Below are 14,444 nucleotides of genomic sequence, written 5' to 3' on the forward strand. Positions count from 1 at the left end.
AATTTGGTACAGTGATACTTTGAGAGCCGAGGCAGGGCATAGGATAGTTTTTCCACTGGAAATCGTTTTCCTTTACGTACTACGCGGGAAAGGCGCGGGTTTCCTTTATCTAAGTATACATATATCAAATAGAAAGAAACAATTTCACCGTAATCTTAGTATTTCCCCATGTGTGTTCTATTTTAATTGCTGTTTCTAAGTTGTTACGATTATCGTGATTCAATAATATAATAATTATAACGTAGAAACACGCACGAGTGCTTTTATATGAGTCACGGTTTTCAGTGACCTTAAAAGGACTTGTTATATTTTAAAAGGAAGTGATAATTTATGATTTAAAAAATACAAGATGAGTATGAACCTCGGTCGTTTTTGGGAAAATTAAAATGGCTGGAACGTGACAACGTTTGTGTGGTTTTTTAAAATTCGTTTTCCCGCAGAAACAAGATTTTCGCGGGAAATGCTTCAAGATTCAGCCATGCACGCGTGACATATAGAGATAATATTCCGAGCCTGGCTTTACATTAAACTTTAAATAGATTTTTATTATACATATACAATGCATTACTTTAATAACTGGTTATTTTAAATAAGTATTTCGTGGTAAGTAGTTATTTATTTCTTCCTAGGTATCTAAGCGAGTTGTTTCTTATTGTATGAAAATATTAAATACATTATGTATTTATGTAGAGATATTAATTTTGGTTAAATATTTTGAATACCTGCAAAAAAATTTCTTCTTTAACGATTATTTAATTAGGTAAGTATATTGTATCTTTACGTAGGTATTTAAGCTACTCCTACACGTTTTTTGTGAGACCATTGACTCCTTATTTTGTTGAACTTGGTGAATGGTGTGTGTTGACGAGTATGCCTATATCGGTAGGTAATAATTTTGTTTATTTGTATGAACGCGCTGATCTCAGGAACGACGGGACGGATTTCAAACATTATTACCCTGTTGGATATGTACTTAGGTAGGTACGTAATCCCAAAGTGCTATAGAGTATAGACTATGCTAAATTTATGCGTAGAAGGTAGACCGCTAGTTTTAAGCAAACAAATATAAATACTTTAGTCTTTATTTCATATCCACAGACAAAAATAATAATTAAGTACAAAATAAAATAGCAAAAAATAAAGGTTAAAATAAAATTAAAAGTCGCGCCAAATGAGGTAGACGGAGCCATTCAGTCTCCGCGAAAGGTTAATTTCATATTATGTAACGATATAGAGCAGCCACGGCAGTACTTATTCACAAATTAATTATAAATACCTACACACCAGAATGATAAATATATTATGTAAGTACAACGAAGTTTACTTCTACGAAATATATCGTATTTTCGCGTTGTTATGTTTGGCCCGTTACCAATAAATGTTGTAACTGTTCATCATCTTAGATTTATCCTGTTGGCTGTTTATGTTTAACAAAAAATAGAAAATAAGTAGTAAATACTGTTGAGAGTTGCTTTCCTTATTCTAAAACTGGAAATCTTTCTTTCTTTTTGTAATACAAATTCCTAATAAGTAAACAATAATTCGGCGATAAAATTATCTCAATTTATTTATCATTCGAATTTACATCAGTGAATTTTCTTATTAATCGTAATATTAAAAAGGTTATAGGTTGTATTTATAAGTATGGATTGCTGCGATGTACGTTGGTACAATGATAATGTCTTTAGCATTTGAACAATGGGTTCCGATTCCCAGTGCAGACATCTGATAAAATATGGAATAACATATTGTAAAGCTGGGTCGCTAATTATGACTTCGAGAATTCGCTTGTAGTGACAATTTTAAGATATAACGTGACGTCATACATCCTATGTATTTGTAAAGTAATGACTCATCTATGTTTCTGGAATTTTATATAATACTAACTGAAATTGAAATGAAAACCATAAGGATATAATCTGTACTTCTGAAATAAATTTCTAAATCCTTAGAATAGCGTGGTCAAAAAACATCGGTTTGTTTACAACATAAACATCTTCAATGGCTGCTGTACACGAGTAGAGTGAACTAGCATTCTACCAAGTACCAACTACTCTACTCTACCAGTTTTTGTAGAGTAACTGTTTACTCTACCAACTACTCTACTCTACAAATGGTAAACTACACTAGTATAGTAAGTAGTTAGTACTCTAGCACTCTACTCTAGAGTTTTTTACTCGTTTACTCTACCCGTGTACAGCAGCCATTAGTTATTCTCTATATTACTCTACTTATACATATTGTAGGAATAACGAAGATATTTCACATCATATTCAGAGCGTTGTTGCTATAAAGTTGGGTACATCTACGTGATAATAGACAGGCTTCTAAAAATTTCATAACACAGTTCAATAGAGGTTTAGTAAATAAATTGAAGGCCGTCAATGATACGTCATCTCACGTAGAGTGCAATGAACTGTGTACTCATGCTGATTTATTGCGAAATAGTCTTCATAGTTTTCAAATAATGATTCCTAGAAATGGGGTATTGTCATTGTGTATAGAAGATGGTTCTTAAAGTTGTCTCGCTTATAATTTTAAAACTAAATAATTTTAAAACATGTCTATAAAAATCTGTGTTAGCTAGGGATAGAGATGAGCATAGAAATCTAAATAACTTTTTAGCTTGCTTATGCTAAATCAAGTGTCTTTTCTTGCACGATCGCATTTTTAATTTTTTAACTTCAAAGGAAAGTACTTACCTTATAGGTTTTGAAATACATACCTACTGGTATAAATTACCTATAATTAAGTATATTATAGTGACGTAAAAGGTATTATCGTCATATATACCATTTTTTGTAAAAATAAGTAAATTTGCATTAAGATTTCCTGTATTAAGAATGGAAAATGTACGTAGAACTCCATATTTAGTAAAATCGATGATGAATAGAATTCTTTTGAATTTGAGGAAAACACGAATACAAACAAAACATTTTGAACGATAAATTATGAGAATTATTTATCTCGTGAAATGTTGGGAATCGGCCAATAGTTAATTATAAATAAACCCTTTCACTCTCACTTCTGCTTTCAACTAATTTTCCTCAATGAAAATAGTGTTTTTAATGATGTTGCCAAATAACGACGCGTTTTCCGTACATTGAGCATTTCAAAAATAAATTAAAGGGTAAATGGAATATATATTTGATGTAAGTAAATAAAATTTCGTTTAATCTCAATTAATATTATAATAATTGGAATTACAATTGGAATCATTTGTGTTTTGTATGTAGGTATGCTGTGTATGTTTCCACACAAAACCAACTGTAGACCGTACAGATTTCAAAATTTGTTTCACCAAAATGTTTCATCCTCACCGAGGCTATTTTCCATCTCAAGTATTATCCGTGCGAAGCCGTGGCAAGAAGCTAGTTACCTTATTATACTCTTTAAATTAGTAACACAGGTAAATATCCGCAAGAACAGATAATGATTTAGGCGGGCTAATTGATTCGACACTAATAGTGCTAGTACCTTGACCTTCATACTGTATTGTACTTTGTTGTAAACTGGTTTGTCATAGTGTATCTGTGAACTGTGAGCGATAGATGTGTCCATGTCACACGCAATGGAGCGCGCGGAATATCGCCTAATAGACATGCGCCCTGTGAGTTTTTGGCATTTTTTTTTCGAACGCTGACGAAGGGTTTTGATTTTGGAGTGTGTAAAAGTGATCGGTCGGGCAGTGAGTGTCCAGCTTTTATCAAGTTTACCGGCGAATGATTATAATAAATGTGGAAGGAAGAATAAATAAATTACATTGACGATATATTATTCAAAATATTAATATTTTTATAAATAACTCCTGTATTTATGATGTTTTATAAAGTGTAAAATTAATTATTGATCTTCTAAATGCGTCTGGGATACGGGATACGGAATAGGTATTTTTTCTAGCCGGAGATAGGATAGATGGTCTAGCCAGACATGAGCTTTCATTAAAATCTATAACATTTGATTTTTTTTTCATTTTTTCGAAGTGGTTTTCATTGAACTATAATTATTTGCTAACGTGGAATGGGAAATGATCTCATCTATGAATATATGACAGTAGGTACGTACAGATATAATAGATATTCTTGTTGGCCACTTATGGATTGGAATTAACATTATTTTATTCTATAAATAAGAAAATATCTTGCTATACAGTTTCCTGTATGCAGTTTTATGGCGTTTTCCTGGTTGCTAATTATCATTGTTATAGTTTACTAGAGGTATTGCAGTTGAACATTTTTTATTGTATAATTATTTAAGATACAGATCCAAATAGCAGCTCCTTTATATTAATTTATTCGTATTCATAATTTGTATGAAACAGTAATTTTTGACTTTAATTGCTGCAATCAATCAATGAATATTTGTAATTTAGCAATCTTTCCTTTTTATGAGTCTCCATCTCTCCTAAAAGATGGCGCTGTGTGTACCAAATTTAGCGCCAATTTTCTATTTTTTATAATTATTTGTCTACGGTTTTTGTTCATGGCCTCTTCATGGCGGCTTGAATCTAACAAACACACCTTGACACATTACTAAATACAATCTCAATTATGAGTTGTTTGTCCATACTTCCCCCAGAGTACCTAATTCCCTCAATCATACCAGAACGGATACAAGGCTGTATCACCATGCAATTAGGTTATTAGCACAATATTAATCGTGAGAATCCGTGGCATTCTGTGCAATAATTAAATGTCAAATGAGTCATTAATAAAGGGAAAACCCTTTTGTCTTGTTCGTGTATTTTTATTGGACCGCGACCTCTTTTCTTAACCCCCTTAAATTTTGCGACCAGAATTTGTTTTGTTTTTTTTTTCTCAAAATTATAATAAAGTAAAAGTGCTAACCTACTTTAAAAGACAAGACAATGAATCCGTAAAACATATCGAAATATCTCCAAAATGTGAAATGAGATATTCGGAAGTATTTCAAAATTTCTAAGCATTTTTGAAAAAAATTTACAGTATAGAAAATATAAATTGCATCTGCAATGCTATAAAAATAGCTTTTATATTGTCTTCTACTCTCTTTTCTATTTTAATTCAATTGCATCAAAGCAAATTTATTGTATACTAGCTTCCGCCCGCGACTCCGTCCGCGCGGATGTCGGTCTTCGCGTGGATGGTTTATTTCTCCATTTTGAGTAAATCTGACAATGACATTTTATAAATATCTATCTGACCCAAATACGGCTAGGCCTATAATAATACGCAACGTGTGTTCGCGGTTCTATAGAACAACGTCTATGGATAACTGAAAAATTAAGATTTTTTTTTTTCTACGTATTTTTCCAGGATAAAAAGTATCCTATTTTACGCCCAGGATAATAAGGTATAATTATACCAAGTTTCATCGAAATCGAACCGGTAGTTTTCACGTGATGTCTTCACATACAGACAGACAGACAGACAGACAGACAGACGGACAGACAGACAGACAGACAAAAAATTTTTTAATCACATATTTGGGTTTGGTATCGATCCAGTAACACCCCCTGCTATTTATTTTTTCAATATTTTCAATGTACAGAATTGACCCTTCTACAGATTTATTATATGTATAGATATTTTTAACTAATAATACGTAATTTGGACAAAATACGTACTCGTCTTTTTGGTAAAAATTATTGAAAGACATCATTTGAATAAGCGGGTCTACAGAGCGAGCAGCCTCGCGAAGCAATTTTCACTCTATGTGAACAGTGACTGGCTGATTTTATTTTATTTCCCTTACACGTTACACAGATTAATAAATATTTACTACGTAAGTTAAACAATTAAACGAGAAAAATGAATCATAATGGGAAAACCCTGTATCTTTCTAAAATGCGTCAGTCATATAGATCAAGGTATAGTGGTAACTGACCTAGAATAACAGGAATTTTATTGGAATTTTGCGTTTTTTTTTTGTGTAATATAAATGTGTACAAAAATATGCTTTCAAAGATGGAAGACAGTTATTCCACAGATTTGTTTATATTATTTTAATAGGCCTTGGCAAATATATTGTAAGAGCACGTGTAAATGCACTAAAATCTTGACGAGTAGGTACTATCCCTGATTAAATTTTGTTGGATTTTTTTGTAATTTATAGTTCAAGCATAGCCTAAATAATTTAATCTTAATCCCACAGCCCCCGGAATCACAGACACAATAGAAATCTATTGTGTCGTGGTCTCATTGGGCCGCTCGGTGGTCAATGGGTTAAAAGATGTATAGATGTATTTTGTATTGTTGCAGTACGGCAATAAGCCGAAAGATGCGGAAGCTGTACACCCATCACAACCTCTTCTGGAGCCTGACAAGCACCCACAAACACCACCTCTTGCTGGTATAGTATTTCATTAAAATATTTTTACTCATACAAGTTTCTAGCTGAAACTTCGCTGCGTTTAATAATTTTTGCTGCCAATTCTTTCTTTACAAAATAATGAATGATACCCGAATGATTTTGGACTTTCATTACATCGAGACTATTCTATTCTCTATTTAATTATATTAAAAATTTAAAGTAACTCTGTCTGTTCATTTTTCACGCCTCAGTCACTAAACCGATTTAGATGAATTTTGGTAAATACTTGTATGAGGCCCGAGAAATCACACGGGAACGTTGCGTTGCGGGGTTACTTTTAATACGCGGGTGAAGCAGCTTTCAGGAAGCTAGTACCTACGACATAATCTATCATAAAACCATGAATCGTAATATCAAAGTTTTAAGGAGTAGCTACTTGTTTAATATTGGGTAACGTTACGTGTAGGTGGAGCTATATAACTGCAAAGATATAATAACGATCATGTACAAAAATAAATCTGATTAAATGCAAGTAAACAAAAAAACTTGTAAGAAACTTCACGGTCAAGAGGGCATTGCTCTATGAAAACTTTAATAGAGGGCGTTTAGTAGTTGATAATAAAAGTAAACTATTATATATATATATGAATAAACATACTATAAACAACATACACATTATAGTGTATGCATAGGTATTTAGAAATAGCGGGATCGATTTTGATGAATTTTATGCGTTACTAGCTGCTCCGCGCGGTTTCACCCCCGTGGCTCCACTCCTGTTGGTCTTAGCGTGATGATTATAGCCTATAAGCCTTCCTCGATAAATGAGCTATCTAACACTGAAATAATTTTTCAAATCGGACCAGTAGTTCCCGCGATTAAACAAACAAACAAACAAACAAACTCTTCCGCTTTATAATATTAGTATAGATTATTGCGTGTAGAAAATACAGATTCGATTCGGGAAGATAGTTTACCATAAAAATGTGAAATTAGGAATCTCTACATGAAAAAGCTTCCCGTTAGCACGTAAGCTAATGGGTAGGTAGCTAATGAAAAACAAATTATTTGTAAAATATATAAAAATATTTAGTTAGTTATAGAGGTTGTTGATCTTTAAAGAAACAACAGTAGGTATGTCGAAATAAAACTCCATAATATAGATCACAACAACTATATTAGAACATCAAGCGACCAACGTAACTCAATATTCGCTCTCCCATTTTTCCCGTTCCAACCGTTCCTTTACCACCTGCTCCACAATTGGAGACAGGTATAACTTGTCCTCCTCAAACTTGGTCCATTGATCCTTCGGCATCAGTACCTTGGCACCAGATAGCTGGATAGCCCTGACCAGCCTGAAGTTCCTCTCGTCCACCACATGAGGTGGGAGACGACGTAACGCCTCCTGGACATCTTCATTCTCATACAAACAGTCGTCGCGAAGTAAACCGTATTTATGGAAACCGGCCAGCTCATAACACCACTTTCGAAGCTGCGCGTTTTTGTCGAAAAGAACTTTGGTCACTCTAAATGCCATGATTTGGGAAATTGAGTTAGCTTGATAGATCCTGTTTGTGTGTCAAATGTCCTATTTAATCGTACAGTTTTATAGATAAATGCATCAAAAAGGTTATCTATAGTAATATTATGAACTGCAGCATCAAACATTGATGTAATGAGCTGAAGAGGTTTTATTTTTTATCTCAAACATGGTTTGAATTTTAAAAACCATTTTCATTGTGATTTTCATAGTCTAGTCCAGTTAGCACAGTCCATTTATGGAGAAAAACATTATAAGTATTACCTACCTATACACGTACGCTACGGCTAGCTATGAAAAATGTTGAAAAGGCGGGAAAAATATTCCTACTGCCTGTATTATAATTTATAATTCATAAGTATTATAAATATAATTAATAGTAAAAATAATTAAAATTCTCAGGTCCAGAAATAGATGACTTGGAGGACATTCCACCTGCAGACTCCACGCCATACCCTGGCATTGATGATGGTCTTCTGGAGCCAGACGATAAGAAGAATACCGAACATGATAATAATGGTAGGAAAAATACTTATTCCTATAAATGATGTATTTCTTACATTACAATTTAGTTATTACAAGACTGCTCCGTAAATTACAAATATGTAGTATAGAATTGTATTTACGAAATAAAATATACTTATATATTTTAATCAGTCTAATTTATTTTTCAATGAATTGCCTAATATGAGGATTATTATAATAAAAAATATTGTTCGATGTTAAAATTCAGATAACTATGTATAGGTTAAATGCACTAATGCTAATGACTAGAGGAATAAAAAAATATTTACTTAAAATGTACCTATTTTATTTAGTTTGTAATGCAGTATATTCAAATTAGGTTATCTGACGGAAATTGTGTTTAACCTCATTTGTGATATTGCTCTTGACCGCATACTTGCATGTGTCAATACAAAATATTATCCATAAAATATTATATCAATTTATGATATTTTTTCATTTATTTGTATATTCCTCGATACCACTGAACTCGGCACCTGGATCTGGATATTGGTGATATTACGTAAATTTTTTGACCCCTGACTTTCTAAAAAAAATTATCGAAATAATTTGGTCTACAAGTACATTTTTGATGGTAATTATAATCATTATTATTTGATTAATTCCAGAAGGAGACGACAAAACAGACCGCGAGGGCTCCCACCACTCGACGAAGGACGATGGTGTCGGCACTGAAGACGGTAAATGGCTCTACACCAGTCAAGACGAGCCCGACTATCCTTACGGTGATTGGTCACGCACGCACACACATTTCATTCGATTTTTTTTTTTAATTATGGCAATGAGCGCTTTTTGCAGCGAGCATATTTTTTGCTAGTGTCAAGTTAAATCATTTATTGTGGAATTCCATTTTTAAATTAGAACTGGCCGGTTAGATGACAAATTTAACCACAGAGCAATATTATATTTTAACTAATTCGAATATAGTTAAGTAGCCGATTATAATAATAATTGGAATTCCATTTTTAAAATGAAATTGGCTGTTAATAAGTAGAATTTCTTTTTTGAATTAAAACTGACCGATTTATGCCGATTGCCGAAATAAGGCGTCATTATAAATAATTACAAGTAGGCAACTGTAGACAAAATTTATGCAGTATGATTTGCATATAATTTATTATGTTTTATGAGTTTTTAAATTTTTTAAAGGATAATAAATTATCATAATACCTACCTATATTATATGTATATTTTGTAATAACTGTACTATTACTATGTTATTTATATTATTTATTCAAGTATTTGTATTTGAATAATAATACCATAATTACACGTACATTTATCACTTATACCTATATTTTCCTTAACACTAAACATATAATTTAACGAATGACTTAAAATAACTAACTAAGTATTTAGTTATTGATTTCTTTATTTGAAAATGTCTAGCATTTCTCCGTGCTTAAATGCATGAAGTTTTATTAATTACTTCTAGTTTAGGTACTCTCAAAAACAATATTATTGCATGATGCATGTATGTACATATTACGGTGCGTTCACATCAAACGAACATAGAGCTTGAGCCAGAGGATTCTTTCGTAATCTTTTGGTCATTTAGTGTAAAAGAATCGTATTGTTGTTCAGTATTAGAACATGCATAGAATCTTTTCGAACGCAGTAAGAACAACGCAAGAATGACATAGTGCGGTTAGAATGAGCATTCGCTCGTTTGATGTAAACGCACCGTTATTCTTATAATATTATCACATTATTCTTATAATATTATTATTATTTACATATGAATTATTGACACAATTTTCTAATTACCCTTAATAATTATGCACTTCTGTATAATATTACGCTTTAAAATGCATTTTATCCATTGTATGTATACTTATTTATTATTTTATTTGTGTATCTGCGTTATAAACATAAACATTTTTACAGATAATTTTAAAAGGTCATAAGTAGAATAAAATTCATTAAAAATGATTTAGCTATCTCTGAACCAAATTTTATCCAAATCGGTTCAGTGGTTGATGAAAAGAGACAGACGGACAGAGTTACTTTCGCATTTATAATATTAGTTAGAATCTCATTATCTCTTTTTATATTGAATTCTAAGAAATTGGAACGTACGTACCATCTATATGATAGCTAAGCCCTTATCCTGACAAATAATACACATTGATAAATAATTTATATTGAAATGATAAACATCGTATGCACAATGAAGTACCTGCTTAGCATTGATAAAATTATGCATTCATTGTTTTACTTAGGGTATGAATGAAAGTACCTAAGTACCTATTTAGGTCATCTTATTGTAAAATGTTAAATGATAATAATTTATGAGTCTAGATTTTTAACCTTTTTAAGTACGGAATACCTAGTTTTTTATGAAACTTGTCTAATTTCGTCCCGGTAGACTTTTTGAAAAATTATCATCATAATCCGGGGCGAAAAAATTCAACAAAAACAAATTTTAATGCAACCCAATCTCGATTTATATAAGTGGTTTTACTGATATAGGTAGTTCTTTTTTTGATTAGGTCCTTTTTCTCTTTTTTTAAATACATGGAAAAAATATCTCAAAAACAACAATTTTTTTTATCATGGTCTTACGACCAATTGTTGTTTTTGAGATATTTTTTCCATGTATTTAAAAATTTAATTTGACAGGATAAATTCGCGCTATTTTATCGTTAATAGATACATATTTTTCTAATAATAAAATATACTATCCTGTTATTTTAGATGCAGCAAACGGTTTTGGGTATAGATTCGGTATGGACGATCGGCCCATTTCGCCTATGATACCTGGGGTAAGATTTTTTTAATATGTATCTCTATTATAGAATGATGTAACTGTAAGTACTGATAAGCTGTAAGTATTATTTTCCTTGACATTTTTTTTGGTCAACCCAGGCAAAAAAAAATGCACCTAACTGACTACTTAAATCATATTTTAACTAATACATTCAAACATTATTTAATATTAGACAGATAAATATAAAATGGAAAAAAAACAGTCATATTTTTATTTAAAAAAGTTAACAATTATTTTTTTTCTTGCAGTCGATCCCAGATGTCAACACATACCAACAGAAGAAAAATCTAGCTCAAGGCATGATGGACTTGGCCTTATTATCAGCGAATGCTAACCAACTAAGATATGTTCTGGAGTCTGCGTCATCTCATCCATACTATTATCCCAGCTTGACTTTCATCGCTCTAAGTATTGTGTTACAGGTACATAAAATTTCATGTTTTACCACCGTTGCTAATGGCAACCATTCAGAAATTAACTTTTTCTTTTGATAAGCAAAATTGTGTGTATCGATTAAATTAGTATAATTATACAGCTTCCAGATAATATGCTATTTTCAGTTTAGTTATCAGTCAGTTCAAGTAACTAGAATGTATAAAAATATATCATTCAGTTTATCAGCAAATCGTGAAGATCAGATCAGATTCAGTAATCCGTAGTTAAAATTATAAATGTGAAAATGTGTTTGTTTGTCTATCTTTCGCGTCACAATAGAACTATGTTATATAATATGATTTATGTACCTATCTGGAGACAGCTATTTAAGAGCTAGATCCCCGTCCGATTCGTAATGTGTAGGTATAAACATTTTTAGAGAATAATTATTTTACAACTATTTTTTTCAGATCGGAGTTGGCGTAGGTTTAATAATGAACAGTCGGTATAATGTAAAAGATGATAAAGATATCTGCAAAGCGGACAAGATAAACAATTTCACAGTTTTGGGCGTATTTCTTGTAACAATAGTTAATGTGTTTATAACATCATTCAGTGTGGCCTCTCCAACGGCGTCGATACCGCAAGCGACCGTTCAACAAGCTGGATAGACTGTATAGACAAAGCTTAATTCGAATCTCGGTTTGACGTAATTGTCAAAAATGGCGGCAAAATAAAGATCTTTAATACTTAAAAAAAATTTTAGCTAAAGATTATGTTTGTTTGTTCGAACGGGATAATCTCTGGAACTCAACCTATTTCAAAAATTCTTCCACTGTTGGGTTTGTTCGTGATCCTTCAGTCATAGGCAGATAGACTATAACTACGGGAAAAACCGGAGCGGACTGCTAGTATTTAATAGGTTTGATAAGATAGATAGATTATCTTAATATTATGTTACAAGTGAAAAGATGTTCTAACTAGTCGGCAAAAATCAGTGTAGGTATGAGCTGAGTATATTAAAGGAATGTAAGGTGCTACTGTTTTTATTAAGTAGGTACCTAATGGATAATACCTAGTTGGTAATACTAAGTTATAGATTTAAAATTTCCAAAACATTCAGTGCTAACATGCGGATTATCTTGTTTGATAATCATCGCTTGGAAATTATACGAATTATCATGATGCACAATTTGCACATGCATCTGAATTTGCAATGTAAAGTCATTATTCTGTAGAAAGTAGAACGCGATCGTCACCGACCAGTGGGACGTCAAAGACCTTTTATCGTTTATTAAGAAAAAAAACCACAAAAAAAACTTTTGCATATCGAAAACAGATTATTATTTCATTTGTACTTATTAACAGATATTAATGGCGCCGAGTCGATCCTTATCTTAGTTGGATCGTATTGTATCCTATTATTAGGATATATTATTAACCTTAAAAATGCTCAATATCGAATATATTTACCTCGAAATCTCAACTGTAAGAATCTTATAATCACTTGTGTAATGAAACCAGACTGTTTAATTCGCATTTACTATTACATAAGTTATTGATAGTGTACTTAAGAATCTCGAATTTGTAAAACATTGTATGTAAGATCTGTATAGTATGAATCTAATTTAATATTTTATTACTTAGTTATTGTATTTTTGTAGAGATGAATTTATTTATGAATAAAATTTTTGTAAATACTGCATTGTTTTTTAATTATATTTACCCTGACCAGAATACTACTAATTATACCATGTTTAAAGCAAAATAAAGATTTTATTTATTTATTTAATACACAATTCTGAATATCTGGTGCTCTATTATGACTTCTTATATCCAGACAGTATACGTCGTGAATTGAACGGCAAATTCATATTATACCATAATTAACCATGGCTGGGTATTGCGATCAGAATAGAGCCCAGGGGCCCTGGGTTCTTACTCTATATGAATTTGCCAGTCAGTTCAATTCACGACGTCAACTGTCTGGAAACTTAGATTGGAAATAAAATATAATAATAATCATAATACGGCCCCTGCAGCTACAGAATTTACAAAAAGGCGTTCAGCTGGTCTTCGTTCAGAAAACTTAATTAATTTTTTCTTCATTTGTTGTAGTGCATGAGCGATGAAGTTATAAATTTATATAATAATATGTATGAAGTTATTGAAATGGGATAAGCAGACAGAACATAAATAGGTAGGCTAAGTAGGTAGGTATGTAAAAATGTTAACCGCGCCAAACAACACAATTATATTTTCATCTAATGACGATTTACAAGATGACTCCGCGAAACTACTGCGTAGCGAAATATCTGCGGAACGTTAGGCTGGGTCCACATTTGTAGCATCATGACGTATCACGATCAATAGTATTTGTATCATAAATATGGACCCTCATTTGTCCATGTCGTATTATAAATCCGTATCTTGAAAAAAAACGCGTCCATACTTATCAAATGCTGTATCATGTCAGTGTATCATTACAACACTTTCGTTATCCCAGCTCATCTTCAATGTTTACTCCTCTTTCACAAACCATGAAATGGCGGGAACACAGGCAATGATCGCGTATCAATTGTATTCACGTCCAAACTTGATCGATACGATGTGTATCCTCTTTGATGATTGCGGAAAAACCGACACACGATGGTTCGCGGTGTATCACGTATATCGTAGCGTAATACAGTACCTATCAAAATACGTCCATACCACCGATCGTGATACGCGTATCAGATACGAGGTGTATCATGATACACGGTTAGTGCGGATCGGGCCGTATCAGATATAACGGGTATCATCTTGCGTCCAAACTAGCGATCATGATACGCGCCGAGGCCACGCAACGGAGATACGATACACCGAAATGCTACAAATGTGGACCCGGCTTTAGTAAACAGCAATGTTTTCGCAATGCGTCTGTGTAATGGACATTTCACA

At 32.2% G+C, this 14,444-nt stretch overlaps 2 protein-coding genes across 3 annotated transcripts; one reads left to right on the plus strand and one right to left on the minus strand.

The window, feature by feature from the left end:
• The first annotated feature begins 3,531 nt into the window (after positions 1-3,531).
• On the plus strand, positions 3,532-12,252 carry LOC123697342 (ninjurin-A-like). Of its 2 annotated transcripts, none has more exons than XM_045643817.1 (7): positions 3,532-3,610; positions 6,240-6,330; positions 8,237-8,353; positions 8,968-9,084; positions 11,057-11,124; positions 11,378-11,551; positions 11,975-12,252. In XM_045643817.1, exons 1-7 carry the CDS (start codon positions 3,560-3,562, stop codon positions 12,173-12,175), a joined length of 819 nt encoding a protein of 272 aa, XP_045499773.1. In that variant the 5' UTR covers positions 3,532-3,559; the 3' UTR covers positions 12,176-12,252. The 2 variants fall into 2 exon arrangements, with proteins under 2 accessions (XP_045499773.1, XP_045499774.1); XM_045643818.1 differs by having other exon boundaries at positions 8,968-9,039.
• On the minus strand, positions 7,496-7,853 carry LOC123697343 (cytochrome b-c1 complex subunit 7-like). The gene has a single exon (XM_045643819.1). It carries the CDS (start codon positions 7,829-7,831, stop codon positions 7,496-7,498), a length of 336 nt encoding a protein of 111 aa, XP_045499775.1. The 5' UTR covers positions 7,832-7,853.
• Positions 12,253-14,444: the final 2,192 nt, after the last annotated feature.

Source organism: Colias croceus, chromosome 14 (assembly GCF_905220415.1).
Source record: "Colias croceus chromosome 14, ilColCroc2.1".
Lineage (NCBI taxonomy): Eukaryota > Metazoa > Arthropoda > Insecta > Lepidoptera > Pieridae > Colias > Colias croceus.

Bases quoted from the DNA above. Each gene is read 5' to 3' on its own strand.
- LOC123697342 (XM_045643817.1), top strand. From the start codon at position 3,560: ATGTCACACGCAATGGAGCGCGCGGAATATCGCCTAATAGACATGCGC. The intron at 8,354-8,967 runs GTAGGAAAAATA...GATTAATTCCAG, and splicing joins TACCGAACATGATAATAATG to AAGGAGACGACAAAACAGAC. The intron at 9,085-11,056 runs GTGATTGGTCAC...CTGTTATTTTAG, and splicing joins CGAGCCCGACTATCCTTACG to ATGCAGCAAACGGTTTTGGG.
- LOC123697343 (XM_045643819.1), bottom strand. From the start codon at position 7,831: ATGGCATTTAGAGTGACCAAAGTTCTTTTCGACAAAAACGCGCAGCTT.